The sequence below is a fragment of the Daphnia carinata genome, chromosome 7, assembly GCF_022539665.2.
Source record: "Daphnia carinata strain CSIRO-1 chromosome 7, CSIRO_AGI_Dcar_HiC_V3, whole genome shotgun sequence".
In the NCBI taxonomy this organism is placed as follows: Eukaryota; Metazoa; Arthropoda; class Branchiopoda; order Diplostraca; family Daphniidae; genus Daphnia; species Daphnia carinata.
In genome coordinates, this window is record NC_081337.1 from 11,459,047 (window position 1) to 11,484,255 (window position 25,209).

The 25,209-nt window shown below is 38.3% G+C and overlaps 2 protein-coding genes and 1 pseudogene across 6 annotated transcripts; 1 reads left to right on the forward strand and 2 right to left on the reverse strand.

Annotated features, from left to right (window-relative positions):
• Positions 1 to 221: 221 nt before the first annotated feature.
• On the forward strand, positions 222 to 4,077 carry LOC130688122 (putative ATP-dependent RNA helicase DDX11-like protein 8). 2 transcript variants are annotated; one of them, XM_057511106.2, is made up of 12 exons: positions 222 to 380; positions 466 to 912; positions 996 to 1,177; positions 1,233 to 1,464; positions 1,576 to 1,662; positions 1,722 to 2,374; positions 2,432 to 2,675; positions 2,744 to 2,794; positions 2,865 to 3,054; positions 3,145 to 3,275; positions 3,387 to 3,624; positions 3,686 to 3,827. In XM_057511106.2, exons 1-12 carry the CDS (start codon positions 255 to 257, stop codon positions 3,715 to 3,717), a joined length of 2,613 nt encoding a protein of 870 aa, XP_057367089.1. In that variant the 5' UTR covers positions 222 to 254; the 3' UTR covers positions 3,718 to 3,827. The 2 variants fall into 2 exon arrangements, with proteins under 2 accessions (XP_057367089.1, XP_057367088.1); XM_057511105.2 differs by having other exon boundaries at positions 223 to 380; positions 3,387 to 3,629; positions 3,686 to 4,077.
• On the reverse strand, positions 2,943 to 24,125 carry LOC130688123 (phosducin-like protein 3). 4 transcript variants are annotated; one of them, XM_057511108.2, is made up of 6 exons: positions 4,772 to 4,924; positions 4,574 to 4,712; positions 4,288 to 4,513; positions 4,018 to 4,223; positions 3,782 to 3,935; positions 2,943 to 3,209 (listed from the first exon to the last, which is right to left on the reverse strand). In XM_057511108.2, exons 1-5 carry the CDS (start codon positions 4,775 to 4,777, stop codon positions 3,784 to 3,786), a joined length of 729 nt encoding a protein of 242 aa, XP_057367091.1. In that variant the 5' UTR covers positions 4,778 to 4,924; the 3' UTR covers positions 2,943 to 3,209; positions 3,782 to 3,783. The 4 variants fall into 4 exon arrangements, with proteins under 4 accessions (XP_057367091.1, XP_057367092.1, XP_059352365.1 ...); XM_057511109.2 differs by having other exon boundaries at positions 2,943 to 3,213; XM_059496382.1 differs by lacking the exons at positions 2,943 to 3,209; positions 4,772 to 4,924 and adding an exon at positions 24,120 to 24,125 and having other exon boundaries at positions 3,648 to 3,935.
• Positions 13,556 to 17,285, reverse strand: LOC130688117 (uncharacterized; annotated as a pseudogene).
• Positions 24,126 to 25,209: the final 1,084 nt, after the last annotated feature.

Consider the following 25,209-nt stretch of genomic DNA (forward strand, 5'->3'; position numbering starts at 1 on the left):
ACACTGCCACAAGCTGATATTTTCATTTGAATTGTGATGGAGGAACAGTTCTGCTTTTTGTTTCTGTCCCTTACCCTAGCGATACAAAAAATTTATGGTACCCAATAAAATTTTATACCTAATACTTTTTTTAAACCTTAAATAATCAACCCGAAACAATTCAGAAAAATTTTTTAAGCCAAGCAGATAATACTTGTGATTAGTTGGCTTTTCATTCATATTTTTTAATTAGAATCGTATGAGTTGCTCTCTATATGGATGTCCCTGAGGTTTTCCGGTTTCCTTTCGAACCATACCCTATTCAATTGGATTTCATGAAAAATGTGTACCAGTGTATTGAACAAGGAAAACTGGGTATATTTGAAAGTCCCACAGGAACAGTATGTAACTTGGAGCTTGTTTTTTTAATAAGCACTTAAAGCAGTGAAAAAAAAAGTGCCATAATTCGGCATCCTTAATTTTTAGGGAAAATCATTGAGCCTGATTTGTGGAACCCTAACATGGTTAACCGACCACGATCAACATAAAAAATTCCAGTTAGAAAAACAATTGGATATCCTTAAAAAGGCTGCTGAACTTGAAGAAACATCAAATCCAACAACTAATGAATTAGGTGAACCTAGATGGTTCACTTTAGCTACAAAAAATGTTAGAAATTCTCATGAGCAACAGCAAATCATGGCCGAACTGAATAAAATCCTACAGAAAGAGGAAAGAATTCAAAAACTGAAACAGAGAGTTCAAAACATTTTCAGCAATGCCTTAAACCATTCTGAATTAAAATTCAATGTCTTTGCTGCAAATGCTAAAAAGCATCTAACTTCAGAATTAGTTACTCTGGAGGATGATGATGTCTTGATTACAGATGACAGCGATGAAGAGCTGCCAGTAGAAGAACCATATGAAGAAACGGTAAATCATGATGCTTTTGTATTTGAATAGCTTGGTTTCATTAATACTTTTGAGGGATTTGAATCAGCTTTTTTCTCTGTTAGTTGGATGATACAAAAATTATTTTTGCAAGTCGGACACATTCTCAGATTTCTCAGTTTGTTCAAGAAGTGAAGAAAAGTCCCTTTGGAGATAGCATAAGACTAATTCCACTGGCTTCTCGTCAACAACTATGTATCAATGAAGAGATAACTAGCTTAAAAAACAGTACCTTAATGAATGAAAGGTATTACAGTGATGTTTCTGGAAAAAATTAAAGATTAACTTTTGTTTTAATGCAGATGTTTGGAAATGCAGAAAAATAGAACGAGTTCAACGTCGGTAACCGATGACGGGCGACCACTAAAAAAGGCAAAAAAATCTTCGTGTCATTTTCGTGATCAGAAGCGAATTCAACTCCTTAGTGACGTATCTGTAACCGAAATAGCTGATATTGAAAGCTTAATACTTTCAGGAAAAAAACAGAATGCGTGTCCGTATTATGCAGCCCGAAGCGCTATCAATGACGCCCAGGTATGGTTAGCAAGACTAAGGTAGAAAACACCTATGATTACCAGATATTTTGCCATGGAAGAACAGCAATGTATGATTTTATCCGTTGATATGTAATTTGAATTTTTCTAGTTGATTGTTGTGCCGTATGCGACATTATTAAAGAAAAACACGAGAGAATCATGTGGTTTGAAGCTTCGTAATAGCGTTATAATTATCGTAAGTATTCCTCATCTAGCTACATGGCCTGGAAATTTATTTTTAAAATTGTTTTCTAGGATGAAGCTCACAACCTACTTGACACTATTAGTTCTCTTCATACAATCTGTATTTGGGGTCACCAGATAAGTCAAGTTCATTTGCAGTTGTTGCAATACCATCACAGATATAACGCTCGTCTTTCAGCGAAAAATGTGCTACCCATCAAACAACTACTTTTTTTCCTATCTTGTCTCATGAAGTTCCTCGGTCTACACGGAAAGCATGAGCCCAATCATCAAGTTGCTCTTGACGATAAATCTGAAGGGGATGAAAAAATTTATGAATGCTCAAAATTCTGCGTTGAAGCCGGTTTTGATCATATAAACATACACACACTTGTTGAATTTTGCGAAAAAACCAAACTTCACCATAAGCTACTTAACTTCAAGCCGGTGACAACTGAAGTAACTCAAATTAGTGCTTTCAAAAGATTTGTAGGAAAACTACAGCCAGAGCGCGTACAAGAGGATAATGCGCTTATAGGGGATCCTGATAGGAAAGGCGCAGGTTCGAGTCTTATGCCAATCATAGAATTTATGCGATGTCTTCGCAATGCTGATCAAGACGGAAGAGTTCTATGCGTTAAAAAGGCGCATCCATCAGGCGGTTACCTTAAGTACATTTTACTTAATCCGGGATCACTGTTTAAAGATTTTGTTAACGAACCCAGGTAATATATTTCATTGTCATGTTTTCGGCAGTAAACTCAACAATTTTGTTATCCTAGAGCTGTTATTGTCGCAGGCGGAACTATGCAACCCATCAACGAATTTCGATTTCAGCTCTTCGGTGCTGCCGGATCCCCACAAAGCAGAATTGCAACCTTCTCTTGCGATCATATAATTCCCCCCGATCATGTCTTACCATTGGTATTGACAAGAGGGCCATCTAACAAAGAGTTGGATTTTTCTTGGGCTAATCGAAGTAATTTACTGGATGAATTAGCAAACTTCCTCTCTAATATAAATCAGGTATTTTGTTATTTTCCCTATTAACACAATTTTAAGGTTCAACTGTTGTCAACGTGCTATACATCTAGGTAGTTTCAGGGGGTGTCGTCTGTTTTCTTCCTTCGTATGATTTTGAAAATGTAAGCTCAATACCGATACAGCTTTGTCCCATAACATTTATTATTTCCATACGTTTTTACGGGATAACAGCAAGTATTTGAACATTGGATGAGAAACAATTATGTTTCGAAACTTGAAAATCGAAAAAAGTTATTCCGGGAGCCAAAAGAAGCAAAGGAGGTTGAACATGTATTGGCGGAATACGCTCGATCCATTAGACAATTCCCTAATTCATCTAGCAAATGCGGGAAGAATGGAGCTATGCTGCTCTGTGTTGTGGGTAATATTTTTCAGTTGTAAAGGCACAATGAAGGCTTTCACTTGCTGGCAAGATAAAAAAGTAACGATTGTGATTTGTTGTTGGTAACAGGTGGAAAGCTAAGTGAGGGAATCAACTTCAGCGACGATCTGGCTAGGTGCGTTGTTGTAGTCGGCCTTCCTTATGCAAACAGCCAAGCGGTAACATTGAAAGAAAAAATGGATTATTTAAATAACAACACGGTATGTTAGAATTTCCTGACTAAACAAAGAATTATAATGTTTATGGCAAATAGGACTGCTTTTTTCGAAATAATTATTTGCTGCATTAGCTATAAAATGTTTTCTTTTCAGGCGAACTTTTTACCAGCTGGAGAAGTAAGGTCCCCTGGCCAAATTTATTACGAATCTTTATGTTTCAAGGCCGTAAACCAATCTATTGGAAGAGCGATTCGGCACAGCAAAGATTATGCTGTTCTGATTTTGGCTGATCACCGGTATTCCCGCCCAAATTCTATATCATCACTGCCTGGTTGGATAAATAGGCATCTTAAAGTTTGCGCGAATTTCGGACCATCTTTGGCTTCGATCCGTAAGGTACAAATTTTTAATCAATTACACTTTGCAGTACGTGTAATAATTTCGTTATCAAGTTTCTTGCTATGCGCAAACAAGGAGAGGCTGATGCCCATTCAATTAGCATACAAGAAAATGCTTTATCTGGAGGGAAAACCGATAGCACAACTTACTCTCATTCTGAGTCATCGTCATAATCTCGACGATCAATTGATTGAGTATTGCCACCATTTAACTGTGAGAAGAGTGCATCACGGATTTTTGGTCGGGGATCCTTTTCAATTTTTGTTTTGAAAGCTCCGGTTTCAGAAAGCATCCATTCTAGTTCTGCTCAAAATAAAATAAAGCATTGTTTTATTCTTTTCCATCAACATTGGATTGATGCAAGTTCTTCTGCAGCACACTGTACCATCTTGTTTGATTCCTGAGGCAAAGCAACTGGCTCCAATAAATTGATGTTTAAGATCTCCATTATGATAAACAAATATTGTTGGCAAATTTTGATCTGGATAATTAGCTATACATAATCCTGCCAGGCTTTTCACAAACTTCACCATTGGAAACTTATGGGCTAAATTTCGAAAATGTTCATTTATCAGGGAAGAAAGTGGAATCCTAGAATATATAAATTGATAAAATAAAATTCTGCTGGATAACTAAACATAACCATGTTGATTACCCTTGTTTGTACAGATGCAAAATAACCCAAATCCCTTCACCTGCTTTGTTTACCTCTTGCACATAGTCCTTGCCAGTTATTTCTAACACCTCTCCAAATTTATTAGACTTTATTGATGCTTTCATCTCTGCAATTCTCTTCTGCCGATATTCAAGAAAAACTTTTTCCTCTAATTCATCTTCAAGACTATCTAGATCATCGAGATCTAGCTCTTCTGGTTTTTGTTCTGATTTCAGAAACAATAATATCAATAAAACTGCTCTATTGCTATAAGAGAGATAAAAACCTTTAGATGTATAAGTTTTCACAACATTTTCAACCATATTCTCAATCTGTTCCTCAGTTATTTCAGCTTCCTTCGGCTTAGGTGGTATAATCCCTTTTTGACGAAGAACATCATTCCACTGGGTGTCTTCTGCTGGGTTCTTTAAGAAAAAACCACAAGAAAGTAAAGTATAAGACTTAGGAAAATTTTGTAAACAACCTCCATAACAGAGCTGTGACTGATTTCGGCAAATAATAAAAAAACAACACAATCAACAAAACGTTTAACCACGAATGGGACTCGACTCTTGCAGAATTTCTGCTTCGAGCAAATAATATGTCCTGCCAAATAAGGAAGTCCGTGCCAGGGCAACTCAAGCCGAAAAAAAGACATTTCAGCGTTGCCATGTTCACCTATTACGCAGAGCCAGAGCAGAGACAGTCATGTAGGGCTCGGCCCCGCGACGATCGGGCACGATTTTGGCCGACCCGCGCGGTTTTTTTTGTAAAAAGGACAAACTGGTGTGGTTCGGTTTGCCGTTTTGTTTCAAACAGATTGAACCGCGGTTTGATGGTTTGTACCCGCAGTTTTACACGGTTTGCACAAGACAATAAATCGACAACCGACCTTGTCGCAAGATGACGCAAAGATCGACCAATCTTCGATCGCGATCACGGCAAGTCTGATCGAAAAATGATTTATAACAAGGTTTTGACCGTCATTAAGCTTACAACAATTAGTGATGATTGGTTGATTTGAAATTTCAGGTAAATTAAAAAAAAAAAATTTTAATGGCGGTTCAAACCGGTTATGCCCAATTGAAACCGAAACCCAAACAGCAGTCGAAAATGGCTAAACCGAACCGACGGTTTGGCGATTTTTTCCCGGTAAACCGCGGATTTCCCCGATCAAAGACGACCGGGGCCGAGCCCTTTATAGAGCCATAGATAAAGACCACTGGTTCATTATGTGCTACGCTTTTAGCCCTATCCCTACTGACGCAGAAAAAGCAAAATCCTTACTCTGATTGTAGTGCCTCTTGCGGACAAAACAAAGAACTATATGACATGAACGCAAATAGAAATAGTATTGAGGGACTTTTGGCGGGTGTTCAAAACGAGTATCTGTCTACATGAAAACTAGTCCACTATCATTAACTATACGATAAATTACAATTATAGGAATAGCATTATGGAATAGGAATAGCTTCAAATAAATTTGCTTTGAAGCAGTGATAATAAAATAGACTATTATAATTCAATATTGATTGAAATATCACATTTATTTCTTCACCACATTTATATCTTTGTTTTTAATGGATACAACTTTGGAAAGCTTGTTATGGTTAAGAAAAGCAGCATTCAATTTCGAAAAATTTGGTAGCGGGTTGCTTCAAAATGAAAGCGAATTTGTACATACTCCATAATGAGGTAAGGCAGTGTGCCTGGGTGTATTGCACAGGAAATAGGGATTAAATTAAGTTCCTGAATATGCGATAGTACTTTTTCGTAACTATCACGAACGAAGATGTGGTCAGCAGAGGTAAAATGCGAGTCAATCTCGTTTTCAACCTCACGAAATGTTTTAAACATTGCGAAAGTTGCATACTTCAATGCACCATAGCTTCTCTGTTAAGTATATTGTGCTGGTAGGAAGTCCTTCATAATAGATTCTTCTGTTTCCATCAGGTGGTTTCAGTCTTTGCAGGTATCACAGAGTTCATGGCGTGTGCGAATAATGTACCCGCAGAGATCGTACACTAGCTGGTCTCGAGGTTTAACTGAATTTCTATCAGGAATATAGTTGGTATAACAGGAAATCAATTCCTTTTGTAGGTTGTTTTCAGGCCCTTCTTGATCAATTTTGCTTCCTTATCACACTCACGAAACTAATGGATTAGGCAAGGCTTGTAGGCGACCAAAATTTTCTCGCTGCCCTTTCCATCAACATTCACGTTTCGTATTGCAAACTTCGCAGGGTTGTAGAGGGAAAGTATGCGGAAAATATGGAGCCAAGAATGTGTGGTGGGTGGTTATCATTTGACCGCCTGATGCGGAAGAAATTCTAAAAAAATGATTTTTTTTCTGATTCTAATTAAAATGCTATTTATAAATTTACCTCAATCGGATCTTTATCGAACCGTCCAGTCAGCACAACGTTGAATCCTGCTGCAAATAATTCGTCAATCAAGCCCATGGAACTGTGGATGACTAGTCGCCAAGCAACCAAACTAGTATCGGATATGAATTTGATGTGATGTGATGTGATTCAATTTGTTCCGTGACGTCTACGACATGTAATATCTTTTTTAGCTTCGCCTTCTTCATTATCCAAGATTTTGCTTATACCACCTTTGGGAAACCGACCATTGAAAATATCAAAACAACCGTTGAACAGAAGAGTCATCCTTCCTGTGGGGGCAGTATCTAAATGCTATAAGTTTATTTATTAAGAAATAATTAAACTTATTGTTTATACTGTATTTACATTTAAAATCTGTGTGGTTTCTGGTTTCTAGAGGTAATGTTGGAACGCCATGGCAACATGTCTGGAAAACAGCTGGGCAGCTTTACTAACTGTCATCTTCTGCCAGTTGTTGGGATGAAGGTGCGCTTCAGTCAGTCGGAAGCATCTCCGCAGGCCGTTATACTTTTCCAGATTGTACAGTTGTTGGTAATGTTGAAAATCCACTATTTCTGACGCATACTGAAGAATGGAATTTACTTTTACATATTTGAATATATGCTTTTTATAATTCGTATTGCTATTACAAACCTGACAACGGCGGTGAGTTAATAGGTGATTCCGAACGCACTTTAACAAATGCGGCACGTCGAAATATCACCATATTTTGATACTGGGATCCATCGGTTGGAGAAAATACGGTTTCACTCTAGTCAGTTCCTTGGCAGAGGCGTTAAATGCGATTGTATATTTCCACCACATTGTTCTAAATTTTCCATCGGCATCTTTTTAAAGCATGACGAGTTCCTTGTCACCGTGCGATCAGAATTTTGAAATTTTTCTGTTATCATTACTCCATTTATTTTCGTGACGAACAGCGGTTTTAACTCGTAGATACTTTCTGATTTTCTTAGAAAAGGTTTTTCCTTCCTAATGATAACTGTATATCCGACTTTCAATTGATGCTCCGACTTTCGCCGACGATCAGCGACGATCATCGTAACGTTTGATTCGTTGTTTGTACTCCACATCTGAATGTTTCAGATCTGGCAATAGTGTTTGTGGCTGTCGTTCCATCAAGATGACGTACGGTGATTGTTTTAATGCAGGGTGTGGAGTTGCCCTATAATGCCACAGGAACCGGTATAACTCTCTCCTCCACTCTTTTTTTTTTAATTTCAGCTGTTCTGATGACCTTACCAATCGTTCGCATAAAACGTTCAACTAGATTATTGGCTACGGGCCATTTTGGTGTCACTTTCCTGTGTTTGAATCCCAGTTGTTGACTGAATTCGTAAAACTCTTTTCCATAAAATGGCGAACCATTGTCAGTACGGCTACTTTCCGGAATTCCAAATGAAGACAGCAGGCGATCGAGTTTTGGAATAACATGATGATAAGATGTTGACGGGATAATTTCAATCTCAGGAAATTGAGAGTAATCGTCAATCAGTACCATCAATTCCTCACCCGACGGTAAACTATAAAAATCCAAACTCAGTTGTTGCCATGGATAGTCGGGAAGCTGAGACATGATGATAGGATCTCTTCTCTTTGGCGTGGATATTGCAGCCTGGCAAGGCAGACAATTTTTGATCATGTTCTCCACCGCCTCATCCATCAAAGGGAACCATAGTCTTGTCCTCAACAGTGATTTAGTCCTGCTAATATCCATGTGACCGTTAGTTCATGCTTAATTTTGTTAAATGATTTCAGTAGCTCCGATGATAATGGATACCACTTTCCAGAGATAATTGCCTGTTTCATTGACTGGTAATCCCCATCTTTGTTCGTTTCCGCTGCTATTTCCGTTGCAGAAATTGTTGATGGAATTGCTTGACAGCTGACGAAACGCGCATAGTCTTTCCCTACTACGGATTGTTTGCATGTTCCAGTGTCTTTTGGATGCCGGGATAAATAATCGGCTGCGTTATTAGCTCCCGGCTTGTATACCACCTTACAATAATAGGGCTGCTTTCTAATCATCCAGTGTTCCAGACGACCGCTCAGATTTGATGTTGGCTTGTTAAGTATGCTCACTAACGGCTTGTGATCCGTTACCACCGTAAAATGTGATCCGAGCAAGTACATGTTGAAATGTTCACAGCCCCAAATAATGGCTAGTGCCTCTCTTTCTGTTTGAGAGTATCGCTGTTCAGTTGGACTTAATGCCTTGCTAGCATAAGCAAGAATCTGGTGTTTGCCATTGTTTATCTGAGCTAAATTCCGCCCAGACCATTACCCACATAGCACAGGGTTGACTGGAAGATATACCAAGGATGTCCCGTAGACCCAAAGACATCCCAGACTAAAACAAGACGGCGAAAAGATGTCCGGTCACGCCTTCTTTGGTACTTAGATATCTCTGTCCAAAAAAGGACGTCTCAAAGATATCTGGTCAGGACTTCCTTACGTCAACGGAATACGAAGACTAAAAAGTGACGTCTTTAAGATGTCAAGAAAGGCTTAATTAACGACAAGGAGATTCGAAGCTAAAAAAAGATCTCTTAAGGATGTCCTCGGAAAGACAAACTCGGGACTTAGCACTAAGATTAGAATGAGATATTCCTAAGACGTCCCAGATCAGACTATCTCAGGACTATCGTTCGAGAGAGAAGCGGGATCAGAAGAAGGTGTCTATACGACGTCTACATAGGATGAATTTCGGACAACTTTATCATTGAAGTTAAAGGCGATATGCAGGTGTTTTCTAGACGTCTTAAGATATCTTAAAGAAGTCTTCTAAATATGCTCTACACTTCTGTTGGGTGTCTTTCAGATGGCTTGAAGACGCCTATACCCGAAAATTTAAGTCGCCTCTCTCAGTGAATTTCTAAGGGGTATACACAGCGTAAAAAACATCTCCTCAGTTACTGCGCGACAATGAACATAAAAAATCAAAATTCATTGTTTCTTTAATAGGAAAACTGCGAATGTATTCAACGACGCCGAAGTAGGCAATCTAACCACCTTACACAAAATGTCTTTCATGTCCACAATTGAACGTTAGCATACAGCGATCACACAAGATATTCTTGGATTACAAACGAACGACAGCGATTCGTATAGACATCTCGTTGGTTTGCATACCTTTTTGCAATTACAACCGCATTACCACGAAGATTTACAAAATCATATATCACAACAACGGACATGTTTTTAAGAAAAACACAACTGTCGGCTTCATCATCGGATTTCAAGTGTCCAATTCCTGGAATGTTTACTCGCTTTCCGAGGTGTTGTTACAAGAGTTCGGGCTGGAAGAGGAAGATCAGGATGATAGGGATGCAAAATTTTCAATAGTTGATCACATTTGGAAAAGTCTATGTGATTTTCTATTTTCACGTAGCTAACTGTGCCCTAGGGCAAGTTCGCCAGTTGACACTTCATTTTTTGCTTCTGGTCTATCAACATCAAATTCTTCTATTGTTGTAGATAACGATTCTTCGAGATTACTATCACTACCACGACTGTCTGGTACTTGCTCGTCAGAATAGTTCTCTGAAGACGACAAGAACACTGCCACAGGTGTTGTGGGCAGTTTTTACCAAAGCAAGGTTATTTACAGTCTTCAAAAAATTTTATTTAAGATAATGTGCTTTTACGTCTAATGTAGGTATCCGTTGGACTTGAGTTTCTGCTAGTGTATCAGGGACAATACCAGCTTCAACATCAAGTTGGGAGGAAATCGAACCAACTTCGACATCTGACTCTGACAAGTCATATGAGTAGTTGTCATCCTCACACAAAATTGCAAGTATGATGTATTTTCCTCATTTCGCCTCCTTTTATTTCTATCTGTCATTCCCCTGATAATTAAAAAAGTCAAATCAAAACCAACAATAAAAACACTTTTCCTGATATACATACCTATAGTGATGGTTTAAGTTGTGATGTTTAAGCACGTAACAAACAAGTAATCAATCAATAGTAAGTCAGAATGAAAATATGCTCATAATTCACTTATATCAGACGACAGTTTCAACAGAGAGTGTTTCAGAAGATGGAAAAAAAAACAAATGACAAAACAAAAGCGAGTCCCAAACCATTTCAGAAATACGCCCCTTTTTTCTCACTTTTTTCAGTTATTGAAAGAAGTGGTGTTAAATTTTACAGTGAACAAGTGGATTTTCTTGTGTGCCAATTATTGTTTGGATTTAACTTTCACTGGCTGACATCTGATTAAAATGACTACATTCTTATTCGTGCAATTTCAAGACAAAACTAAAGAAAACGAAGTCGTCACTAGTACCTGGTTTAATTGTGGAAAGTGTTCCTTGCCTTCCAAAAATCACCGCAAATTAGCTGAGGGTTGTGCAATTTTTAAAATGTCATGAAAACGCTATGATTGCAAAATTCTTTCGAGTCACGGTAAGTTATGTTAGTATATGTGCAATTGTTATGTACTAATTAATTAATTTTTTTTTTCAATTAGATTCTTTTGAAAAAGCGATGAAACAGGAAAGATGAGTGAAACATCAGAGCCAGCATGGGTATTTTTGAACAATTCAAGGAGAAATCTCAGATCAGAAGGATCTAAAAAGATTCAAAATCAGCAAAACAAAGCCAAACAGCGCTGACACAATCCTCGTTACTGACTTCTTCCATCTATTTTGACGAAAGAGTTAGCAACGAAGTTGACCCTATTGACATTAGTGACATGTCAGTGAAAGATAGTCAGGATACAAACTTATTACCATCATGTGTCGATTCTGAGCATTAAGATTCTGGTACTGAAGAGAGTGGCGTGATTGAAACTATAAATGATGGGACGCTCACTAAGCCATTAGCTGCAACAATAGTTTGGCGACAAATGTGTGGTAAAAAACGTTTTTTTTAAAGTTAAGTCATATTGGTCAATAACATGTTCAGAATCAATCAAAGTTTCATCCTTTACAGAAATGATACAGCCAGGAACAAACGATTATTGTGAAACTTCTCGTGGCAAAAATGGAAATGTATCTGCTATGATTGAGTCGCAAGCATTAATATCGAGGGCTTTAACTTCCCAAGAGCCAACTGATCCTCATGATTGGCGGTGAAATAGGACTCAAACGAAATAGGACTAGAGAAATAGGACTGAAAATTTCCAGTCCTATTTCTACCGGAGAAATAGGACTGGGAGAAATAGGACTGACTTTTAAAAACTTTTAGGACAGTCCTATTTCTCCATGGCATCAGTCCTATTTCTCCTCGGGATCAGTCCTATTTCTCCTAGAAATAGTCGTATTTCATTTACCTTGTTCCAAGGGGAACGATGAGCCTCCAATCCGGTAGGCAATGTATTGCGCAATGTATTGCGTAAGAGCGGCGGCTTATATCCATTTCTCTTTTTCAAAAACCGATGGCGCTTACTCATTATTTAAATGGTTCACAAATTTTTTATCTCTTATCCTATTTTAATTTGAATTGCTGGGGAACATGAATTATTTTGAATCTAATAGAGTTCATTTAATAAAATACTATTAGAGCAAAATCAGAATATGTAAGAGCTGTATATAACGAAAGATGTATGAAATAGTAAAACATTAGTTCAATTGGAAAAGTTGGTTATGACCACATAATGTGCAATATAAGTAATAAATATTTCTGTAGTATGTCTAATAGTATTTTGTTAAATGAACTCCATTAAATACAATATAGTTCATGCTGTCCTGTATTTACGTTACAAGAAGTTTTATGCTGTTGCAGGTCACCCCCTCTTTCTTGGCCGGACAATCTTGAATCTTTTTGTGCCAGCTACCACCACAGAAATTACAGAATTTCGACTCATTTCTTTCCGATAATTTGCTGTGTTGATGGAGCTTGTTACCTCCTTCGCCTTTTTGAATTTGATTTTGTTCACCGACAGTGAGTTCGAACCACGTCCTTCTTCTATTTGTTTTGATTGTATTTTCGTTAACTCGTAGGTTGTTCCTTTTTCGAGCAATGTTTTCAATCCCATGTTGGATTTCTTAGAGCTTCCGCTCTTAACTTCCGGGATTTGCATGTTCGGATGATCTGAGATTTCATCTCATCTTCTCTGTTATGAAAATCACAACCTGCTGCTAGCTCCGATAATCTTGTGTGACACTGATCCAGTGTCTCGTCACTTGCTTGCTTTGTTGACTTAAAGATGTTTCGATTATATGTTACATTGATTTTCGGGTTGAAATGCTCGTTCAAGGCTCTCTTTGCTGCCACGTAGTTATCTTCCACGGCTTGATTTGCCTCAACGTTAGCCTCACGTGGTGTTGAGTTCAGCTTTTCAAAAATCTGATGCACTTTCTTCCCAGCCAAATGCAGCAACAATGCTTTCTTCCTGTTGACGTCGTTGATTCCCATAGAAACTAGGTAGTTATCAAACCTTTTCAGCCATTCGGCCCAACGTGTTGCAATTGAGGTTTGATCTCTTTCGTACATGAAGGACTCCATCGAGACCGTTACACTCATTCTTCTTGTTGATGAATTTCTAAAATATAACAAACGCGATTTTGATTTGTTCTTACCCAATTGTACGCCGTTTGATCCTCGTCGCCAAATATAATGTTTGTGATAATGGATGATTGGTATTTTGGGTGATGGTGGACGATAAAACACGAGACACTCAAATGCTTGTTCACTCATCTATTGTGCTTAGCATACTACACACTTTATCCCCTTCCACAGCCTTCACCCCTTTACCTCTCTCAACACCGCCTGACATCTAGTGGATACTACAGTCCACGACGCTATTTTCAGGCAAATCAGCAAACTCTAATCGGTAATTAACAACTCCATCCCAAACACGGCGCCGTAGATCAAACTTTGTACCCTTCACTAAGTGCACATCGGCCCACATTAAACAGCCGTACCTAGACACATCTTCTTTTCCGAAGTCCGAAGTGCCAATTCATTAAAACCAAAACCACAACTAGATGAACTTATCAGTTTTCTTATCGTGGATGGGGAAGGCAATGGATGGATTTTGCTGTTCCGGAGATGGTTAAACGTGGCATTGCTCTTCATCTTAAGCATAAAAGCTTCCAGTAGGAATGCGGCATCGTAGTGCATTCCTTTACCGTATTGTCCCTTCTTCAGCGCTTCCGCTTGATCAAAGAATGTTCTTATGACCGATTGTTGCTGAAAAAAGAACGAAGAATAAAAAAACGTTGATTTTAGTTTTCCATGGTAATTCTACCAGAATATGTATTTTTTAAACAATACAAATGGTATTATTCAAAAATTTTAGTAGAGGTTCTCATTGAAATTCAAAATGTTAATTAATAATAATTGAAATACGACTGAAATGAAAGTAGTAACTTTCCCTTATTGTGGTATATGTAATGAATAGTCAATATTCAGTGAATTTGCTTACATGCGTTATGATAACATGATTCAAAAAGTTGATAAAGTAAAATAATTGTTCTGCTAGAAAGGAATGATGGTAATATTTATTAAAAACACCTGCTGGGGTAGTTGTTTCATCTTTTCTGATAGTTGATTTTGGGACAGTACATCAATAGTTCGCCGTAGATTGTTCACAGTCAGTGTAGCATTCTATTGAAAATATGAAAATTATTTTAAATTTAAAGATATGTAAGGCCTTATGGTACCTTTCGGTACACAACGCTGAGTTCTCCTGTCATTGGCTCTTAGCCTCTTGTTAATAGAACTTAACTTCTGAGAGTTACTGCTTTAAACGTTTCAGTTACCCTTCCTCTATTCGGCAGTTAAAACATTGTTTGTCGTCTATGTTACATACAGACTTGCATTTTCAGGACCACAATCCAATTTCAGAGGAATTCTTGATATGGCGCATTGTGTATAATGATGAATCCACCAAATTAGAACAGGGACGTAGTTTATCGAATTTATGTACAGCTCGTTGCTGTCTACAGGTTTTCAAATGCGGGTGTTCTTTAAAAATGGAAAGATAACTTTTTGTCCGTTAATTAAGAAAGTCAGCAATAGGTTTGTAACTAGAACGATTTTGTGTACAAACTCCTTTTCCGATAGAATCGTGGTGTAGCAGCTGTTGTCGACAAAATCCCAACGCCAGTTACTAGGAGCCCCAACGGCACATCCTCTTCCTGGTAACCCCTTAAAAGGCTCTTAGAATCCGCAGCGCATCAATCATACCGTTGATAAGTACCGAGGAGGGCCACAAGAGGCTGGAAAATTGTGGAGAAACATGCCAATATTTCAATTCATGAAACTGCTGGTGATATGCTCAGGAGTGCTATATGAGGTCCCTCCGTGAAAGTAAGAAAGGCCCCTCCTCAAGTAGAATTGTTAGATAATGTAAATTTTGGGGTTTACCATTTCAAATTAGAATTAAAAATTAGAAATTTAGTATTAGGTAACAATAGTAGTAAGAAATAGTAAAAAATTCATGCAATTTGAAAAGTTTGTTATGACCACTATAAAGTACAATATAAGTAATAAATATTTCTGATTTTGCTCTAATAGTATTTTGTTAAATGAATTCTATTAAATACAATATAGTTCATGTTTTCCTGTAATTTTAATTAAAATAGCATAAGAAAAAAAGGTTTTGTGAACCATTTAAGTAATGAGTACGATGAACGATATGAACACCATCGGTATTTTTTTTTAAAGCAAAATGCATGTAAGCCGACGCTTTTACATAATATATTGGCTACCGGATTGGAGGCTCATCGTTTCAATTGGAACAATTTTAGAAAATAGGACTATCTCTAAATAGAAATAGGACTAATGCCTTGTAAAAATAGGACTGACCTAAAATATTTTAAAAATCAGTCCTATTTCACCGCCAATTCCAATAAAAGATAAAGTTTTTGAAATTGAATATAGAATTTCCAATATTTTGTTGTCGTTTAATATTCATTTTATGTGTTAATTATATTCAATTCCTATGAAACTTATATAAAGCCGCTGGGTATATCGAAGACATGTCTCACAATTTTTTCATCATGGGAGGTTCTAGTTACTAGCTGAGGAGGATGTAAGAGGGACTGAAGAGCCTGTCAGGCAGCTACCAGGTGACCAAAAAGAAGGTTCAAAGAGGAATTTAGGATGGTTATGGAGAAGACTGAGGAGGAAAGTAGGCAGTTGTGCAGAGGTACTGAGGAGCCAGTCGTGCCGTTTGGGAAGTACAACAACGCTTGGTAACGAATCAAATGGCAAACTTGGAGCGTTTGTTCCTGAAAAGAAAATGGTTGTTAGAATTTTAAACAACAAATGATCAGGCAGAAATTACTCACCATTCTGAAAAAAGGCTCGTTTTCACTTGGGGTAAGAGGATCAACAGAAACAGATTCATGCACGGCAACATTTGATGTTTTCTCTGGATCCACCGGGCGGTATTCAGAATGAGTTGCTTCTGATTCGTTTGTTGAAGTTGCATAAACTGGATGATCAGTGGCATAATGAAGTCCACGTACTGCTACACTGTCCTCATCCAACATTACTATATAAGAAGAAAAACAATGGTGGGTTACTAGTTGGTAACCATATTAAATATTCATCTTGGTGGTATTCAGAATGAGTTGCCTCTGATTCGGTTGCTGAACTTGCACAGGTTGGTTGATCAGTGGCACAAACAAGTCACGTACTGGCACTCTGTCCTAAAGTGAGACTACTACGAAGAGAAGAAAAACAGTATTGCAGCAGGGTTAATAATTGGTAAACATTTAAGATATTCACCTTCTTGTGCTTGGAAGTCCATCTTATGAAAACTTGAATCAGTTGCTTCTGATGCGCTTGGTAAAGTAGAATAGATTGGTTGTTTGGTGGCACAATCAAGTTCATTTGCCTTAACATGGACGCTGTGGTCGACTGAGATAACAATTGCAAAGAGCCCAACAAATATAACCAGCATAACCGTTGAAACTCAATTCTTTTTTACCTTTGCCTCCTAACAAATTAGGAAGTCCAGCATGACAGTTAACCGCTTTCATGAACTGTTTGACACGTGGTCTGACTGAACTAGGAAGTACACCTGCCGAAAATTAGCACACGAATTAAGAAATATCTTGGAACAACCGGAATGGAGGTTACTATTACTTAAAGCTTTCGAAGTGAGAGGCTGGTGATTCTGAATGTCGCAATCACTAAATGGGTTGCGTTTAGTTGGGCCACCTTGTAATAAAAATAATCAAATTGTGTTTTATGTTTTGGAGCTTTTAAAAATTACTTAATTTTACTTCTGGAGAACAAAGAGCAGGCATACCAGGAGGCAATTCTTTAAAAAAGCAAATTATTTTCAGCAACGTAGTAATATTTTTGCACACACATTAGTCGAATATATTACCAAGGAAGGGTTTTGGAACTGCAAGGTCCTTTATTTTCCATATTTTGAAGGGTTGGAAATTCCTTCTATACTTTTACCTTTGATAATGTCGGAAATATCAAAATGCCTACTACAAATGGGAAAGTCAATCTTTAAACCAGGTTTTTAAATAACTTTTTCCCACTCCAAATGTCTTTTATTGGTACTTAACAATATACCCAATTTTCCATAATCATTGTTTTCTTTATCGTAGATCATTCAACAGATGAAACAATACAAACATAGTCTATACTTATTTTCTTTTGGTAAAGACATTTTGAAGCACAATCAAGCATCACCACGCCGAGAAATGTCACAAACCATGGTGGTTGGTGAAAAGCTATTTACACCTTCAGCAGTGATAAAAACCATCGCTTGATGGCACTACAGGCAGAGTAAGGATCCCAAAGATCGTAGGAAGGGTAGTAGGCTACAAATTTCTGCATCAGCAGCCCATGTTATTTTTCTTATGGGGATAACGAATCAGTGGTCTATATCTATTGTTGGATCCATGGCCTACTGTAATAACGGCCACCCAACGAGCAATATTTTTTGCGCCTAAAACCGAATTGCCAAAGAGGCGTAATACCCTAAATCGAATCCACTTTCCACAGCTTTGTCGAAAATATTTCACGACATTAATTACTTGAATAGTCTGGTGAAAAAAAAACACTGTCTGGAGTTTTCTGGATAACCGAGATTTAGTTCTCGTGAGTGTGAACAAACAACTACAACTGATCAAGGACCAAAAATTGCACTCTTTACATCACTTCGCTAGACAGGGAGAAGGGTTACAGTAAAATAAAGACTGCGGATTGACCAAAACATTAAGGGCACAACAAATATCAACTTGCCTTATCCTTAAACACAGAGACCATTTTTTAACACATAAGAAATTATGAGGACGACTCGGAGTTTTTCCGACATACTCCCGGCAGAAATTTACTCATCCTCTCCTTGTAAGGTGTCCATATTAGCCATTGTTCTGATATTTTGTATGGCTCGTCGCGCCGCTTCACGCTGAATCTTTCCGGGTTTCGGCTGATTTTCTTCGCTGCTGGGATTCATCAGCACCGACTGCTTCTTCTTGACAATATATAGGTCGACTGCCTTTGTAGTTAGGCTGTCTTCCGGCGGCTCTGACACTTCCAAAGGGTAGAGTTTACTGAGGGGGCGATTTGTTCTTCCGTGGGCAGTCGAATCTCAGCCGAATGGACTAAGCCGTGGGCACCTCGGTTTAGCTTTTGAACAACTGCAAGCTTCCATTGCGATCTCTTCTCGTCGTCGTTGTGGATCTGTATGACATTTCAGCCGCCAATTTCAGTAACCTCTTTAATAGGACCTTTACTCCTCTGTTCCAAATACGCCGAAAGGAACGAAAGACATTTTGCGTTTTAAGATATGCTTTAGATAGGATTAGCTGTTCATGGAATTTCCCGTACTCTGGATCTTCAGTTCTTCATCTGCTTCATTATGCAATGGCAGCGTCGTAAGGCGTAGGCCGTATAGAAGATGAGAAGGTGTAAGCGGGTCGAAGCATTCAATATTTGTAGGGATGCTTGTTAACGGACGGTCGTTTAGTGCTGCCTCAATTTGAGTGATGGTTTGTAACTGAATGAATCCAAGCTTTGTTTCACCCACCCTCTTCCTAAGTGATGTTTTCGTAAGTGCGATGAGCCGCTCCTACCATCCGCCATACCACTGAGCAGGCTATGGAATAAATTTCCATGTTGTTTTCGTATTTGCCAACTCTCTCATGACCTCTGGATGACTGAAGATCTTTGCTAAAATGTTGGATACACTACTGAACGTGGAAGTATTATCCGAATAGATCAGACGAGAAACTGGATGATGTCCTGTGCATCGACGGATCGCATCGATGAAGGATCCAGCGGTCATGTCTTCAACTGCCTCTAGATGGATGGCTCGCGTGGTAGCACACGTGAATAACAAAACGTAGTCCGATCCTTCTGCTCCGTTTTAGCGAATTGGGATAACTGCGGTATACTCCACTCCGGTGATGGCGAAAAGATAATTTTCTTTGATTCCATCTGTTGCAAGTGGAGTGGGGTCTGGAAGTTGAAAGGATGGACCCGAATCTCTTCGGCATTTGACGCAAGCCCGATAGACTTTTTTGATCTAAGGTCTTGCTGAGGGGATTAGCGCTGAATGTACTAATGTCGATTCCACCCAAAAATGAAGAATTTTCTCGTGAACGGATGTGATGATTAACCGTGCCAGTATTGAATCCCTATGAATCAACACTGGATGCTTCGCGGATTCCGCCATGACTGCGTTCTTAAGACTTCCCTTGCTTCTTATAATGCCCTTCGCGTCCAGAAACAGATCGAGTTGTGAAATTAGCGCCAGCTTCCATGATTTTTCTTTGTTTTCATGTAATTCCGTTCTTTTAACGTGTATTTTTCTGGAACGCGCGGATCCATACATCTTCCGCCTCATGCAGCTCACTGGCATTCAATTGTTAGCGATTCCATGAGTTTAGACTACGATCTTTTAGTTGGAGATTCGTCAATAGACGAAACAAGCGCGCAGTTACTCTAAGTAACAATTCCCAACTGCATTTTTTTGGATTGAATACTATGACGGCATCTTCTTCTGGAACCCTTGGATGAACACTCCCTACTGTCAAATGAATGATTTGCGGATTTTGAAATGACACACGGGCCATGTAGGCCATATTTTACGTTCTCCCAACCAATCGGGACCACTTTTCCATAGCTTGGCTGTTTGGAGTTCTTTAAGTGTTGCCCCACGAGAGAGAATATCCGCTTGTCTAGTTGGTCTTGTATGAGGTTGGCGAAGACACTTAACGTTTCATCTCGATGGAGTCTTTTGATTATTGCTCGAGTCAAGTTTTGTACCATCTTCTAGTTGGTTGGCAATTCTTCGTGAACCATCTTCAAGGGGAATCGAACTGTATATTGCCCATTGTCAAACTGAATGGAACTGAAGAAAATAGGAAAATTGAAAACCACAAGTAAGACCAATCTTCTCTATCGACTAGTGGAATCTTGAAACTGATTTGAGTAGCTGTTTTCACTTGTACACTGTTTAAAGGACCTGAAACAAGATAACCCTCTCGAACTCACTGCCACTGGTCCATCTCCACGCACTGGTTTGTCATCTCCAGCAAAATACCAATAGTGATCTGCTCCGATTAAAATGTCGAATTGGTACAATTTGTTTCCCGTGTAGGGTTGAGCTAGGTTCAATTTCTTAACATAAGGAAGAGAGCTTATCTACTTGCGGCATTTGTCCTCCAAAGGATTGATGAGGAAGTCTATCACTATAGCCCATATGACAAATGGTGTTCCATCATTGGCAATAATGCTGAACTCTACTACCTCATAATATTTTGGCTGCGTACACGAACTACCAAATCCGGAAGTCATTAATAACTCTTGGCCTAGACGTTTTGCGAAATTCCAGGTGAGCCATATTCTTTGCGCTCCTTCATCAAAAACATTGAATTTGCCTTTATTTCGTTTTTGGACGAGCTTGCCTTGACAATCGCGGTTTAAAGGAACACAAACGGATATAAAGCCCCTTCATTTTGATTTGTCCCGTTAACGGCATCTGAGCAGGGTTGGATTACCGCGTTAAAAAAAATACCGCGATAGTACCGCGGTAATGCGGTATTACCGCTACCGCGATATTTTTTTACAATGGTTACCGCTACCGTTACCGCTAGTAAAAAATACCAAAAATCGGTAACGGTACTTTTACGCCATATAGCGATATGACTATTAATTTTTTCCTGTTTTTAGCAGACTGCATTTCAAGTAAATATTTCAAAACGTTTTTTTATTCCTATTTCCCTAGTTGTTCACAGGGTTTGAGGGACCTCGATCAATCAAATACGTCTAAATTTCGGACAAATGCTACTATGGTACCCTTAACAAGTTGCATTCTCACTTTTGCCGGTTTATCTAGGCTAGTACTAGGAATGTTTTATGGCTGCTATTGCAGCAGTATTTAAAATTTGGAAGTATTGCAGCCATCCATAGAATATTGTAAAAAATGTTGCTATTATTTGTGTGTACTTAAAGTTATTAAAGAGAGATAGAGGTTATGATAGTCTAGTTTATTGTAGCCTTATGTTTAATGAATTTTTTTCTATTCAAAATTGGTTATTTTGAATTTCCTACTAATGATAATTACATTTCCGAAGTTGATTCAAGTATGGATATTGTCTCTGAACCATCTCTTGACATATCCACCAACATTGGTGAGGCGAAAACTAGTTCTACACGTTCAAAAACAAAAGGGAAAAAAGGTGAGAAAATGAAACATGAACAAACTTTAAACCAACCAAATTAATTCACATTATAAATCCAAGTTCAATTTTAGATGGCGAAAAACGTATCATTCTCTATCCTGAAACGCTTATCAAATAAGTTGGACCAGGCAAGAGAAAGGGAACTTCGTATAATGAATGCCTTATTGGACAGTGCAAAGTAAAGCCAAAGACGCTATCAGCAGTAGACAATTTAGGAGGCAACATCACAAAACACCTTTCAATTAAACAGAACAAAGAAAATTTTGAAAATTTCAATTTTCTATGCAAAGAAACTGACATTACCAAGTGAAACGAATTTCAAAGTGAAACGAAGTAGTTCTTTCCTGAAAACACAAGGAACTGCAGCAACATTAAAAGAAAATCAAAGAAAACTATCATAAAGTGGCAACCTACGAATTTTAGGTCTTAATTACATTACGAGACCAAAATTTAGATTTTTTGTGCATGCTATGCACTCGTCTTGAGGTCAAAACAAAACGATACTGTGAGAAGTGCGATAAGTGTTTCCTTCGAAAGAAAAAGATAAAGCTCAAAGGAAACCTGAATGAAGCAAAATGGCTCTGCAATATGGCTGACGGGTTTTAAGGGCCAACAGTTCGTTATAATAAAATCTCATCAATACAGAAGTGATTTTCATGAAGTTTGATCGTATTATGCAAAAAAATATTTTATAGCGGTAGTTTTTAAAAGTACCGTTTCCAGCCCTGCATCTGAGACTACTACGCTTGGCGTGTAGAGGTCTTTCGTTTGGAGATGAGCGTGAGTTACCCTGGTAGGAAGCGTATTTGCAGAGCCAAATTTTTCATTATCTAAATGAAGGCTAGTATGATTCATCTGGTAAATTTTGCACACCGCCTTTAACCGACAATCCTTTTTTTGATGTTTTGAAGCTGTAGCAACAGTGTTTTTGTAGTACGATTTTTCTTCTTTCTTCGATAAATGGGACATGGGAACATAGCGACGACTGGTGTTCCGCAACATAGAAAGCGCGCGGAAACTGGAACTGAGGCTTTGATCCTGTAACTCCGTTAAACATTGTGCTTGTTTGCCTTGGTTGAATATTTTTATGCGGCGGCTGGTTTGGTGGTAGTTGTGAAGATTGTCCTGCTTCCATCACTCGCATTTTTTTCTTTTAGAGCATTTCGTAGTTGATCGAGCGTGAATTCATCTCTGTCATGCTGCCGTGCAACATTTTTTCGCACCTAACCAGGCAGCTTTTCTAGCAATATGCATACTAGCAGCTACCCTAGTGACTCCAGTCCTCGAACATACGACTCTGACAAATCGTAAAACCTTCGAAGACTCTTCAAATTGCCCTCAGGCTTCTTTAGCGTGTATAGTGCCATCATGTCAACGGCAACTATGTTTGTTTTTCTACCAAAATATTCGCGAGTAGATCAACTAGTACTACATAATTTTCGTTGGAAGGTGTCTGTCCTGCGACAGTTACTAGTACGTTACTGCTGAATTGACCCACCAGATAATTAAACCTGTTAATGTTTGCAAGGGTATCATCGCTCCCCATTTCTGCATGAGAGGCCTGCCGAAATGGCTGCCATTGAAGGATGTCTTCATTGAGGCGTGGTAGTGCAATTTTGGCCTGCTGGTGGCGCTTGAAGGTATGTTTGGAAGTGCTGGCGTCGAAACAGTAGATGGATTCGCTTCTTGATATTCTCGTCTTATGCATTTGATTCTAAACTGAATTAGTGACCTCACCTCTTCAATTACGCCATTCACCACATCGGTCGCCTTTACCTCGGCCTGATAATAATAATAACACTAAATAAATAATTGGGCAATGTTAAATGATTCTAAGACAGGTAAGAGGCAAATTTGGCATAGCATAGCAAATGACTTAAAGGAGCAGGATTTTCTATCCGAAGTAGTGACAAAAAGTCAAACATGTTAAACTAAGTGGGAAAATCTACGTAAAGATTACAGAGGCTAAATTTCAAAGTTTCAACAAACTGGAAGTGGTGCTACCAATACACAAAAAAAGTTCTTTCATTCAATTGAAGAAGTTAATCGAAAGGCTGAACGTGGTTCATATTAAGCTTATACATCTTTTTACTTGTCTATCTAATTTTTGGTATGTTTAGGCTCCAGCAACCATTCCTATAGACCTCCTTAGGTGAGTGATTCGCTGAATTACAATTAACATCCACACAAGTTTCAACAACTTATTGGAGGCAATGGTAATGTATTCTATTGGGTTATTTATACTCCAAACTAATATGTTACTAATTATTATGCTTGTTAGAGAAGATAAAGTTAAACAAACTGATAATGCAACGGCTTTTTGTTTTAGTTTTAGACAAGGAACCTAAAACATGCAATCCAAAAGAAAAGCAAAGTTTTTCTTGTAACATATCCGATGATGAAATATTCAGGGTGAGCCTCGATGAAACATCTTCTATAAGACCACCTAAAACGAAAAAGAAGAGACCCAGCAAAGCTTCAAAAACCGACAAGGTTTTGGATGTGTTCCGTGAAATGCGACAAGGAAAACACCCTCGTCATTTGGAGGAGAAAAAGGAAAGACAAAGAGGCATGATGAGCTCATGGAAAGGATGCAACAGCTAATCGATATCATGAAAAGTCTTGTTTTACCTTTAAAATAAATAAAAATAAGAAGCATAACGGAAACAAGATCTCTTCGAACAACAACGAAAACGTTGATTCGAAAAGAAAGCGACCTAGTTCCGATTCAAAATCAACTTCTTCTGATGAATTTAGTTCATCATCATCATAAGTGGTAAATTCGTTTTATGATTCATTTTGTTCCTAACATTCATAACAATGTTTTTTCTTCTTATAGAAATAAGAACCTTTGGTTGGGCAAAATGTCATGTCGTGCTTTATGCTACCCAGATTTTTGCCTTTGTTTTCAATAATGGCATATGTCTGTTATCGAAGAAAGCGGAATTATTTATTGGACCTAGAATCGACGCCATATTACAACCCAGTCATATAATGGTAGGTTAAATATTATATATTATATAAATATTATAGTAAGTGTTCCTACAAATTTTTATCGTCATGATTGTAAAGTAAGTTCATAGTATTATCTCTTATATTAGAAGCATTCAAGAGAATGGTTATCATCAGTTACGGAGCCACGTTACACCTAGAAACCAAATTTACCATCAGGTTTACCACAAATCTGCTAGCTTCGCTAATTGTAGTATGACCAACTGCTTCTTACGATTTAACTTCCGTGCAACTCCCGTGCATCATTACCTGTTTAATTAACCTAATTAATTCTCTTGTGATAAGTGTTAATAGCTAAACATCTGTAAGGAACGACCCGCCGGCACCGCTTCCCCACACCGACCTTGGTTCCCACGGAGGACTTTAACCTCCGAGAACCGGCCATGTCCCTTTTCGCACCTCTGTGTTAAATTTACACGGCAAAATTCCCTACCCTTCCCGAAGTGCTAATCAATTCGACCTTCTACTTACCTATAAAATTTTTTCCCCGAAAATCTGTAAATCAGTCTGTGAGCTGAAGTGCAACGGTGCTCTGTACCAAGAGTGCTAGAATAAACCCTGTTGTGCCACTTACAAATTGTGTTGTGTCATTTCGCCGCCAGTCGCCGCCCTCCGCTATGAGCCCAACGTAAGTCCAAATACTCTTGCCTATCTTTATTTTGTTTAGCTTGTTCACGACAATCCGTGGCCAAGTTTCACATTGGTGACAGTGAAATTCGAATACCACGCTTCCGCAGGAGACATTTTCTTTTTTCCTCCTCCACTTTTGTTGACACTTCAGCGCCATCTATCGAAATTTTTTGGGAATCTTCTTTTTCGAACGAACAAACGCCACCAAAATAGCCCAAGAGTAAATGGATAATTTAACTAAAGCATTTCGAAGTGCCA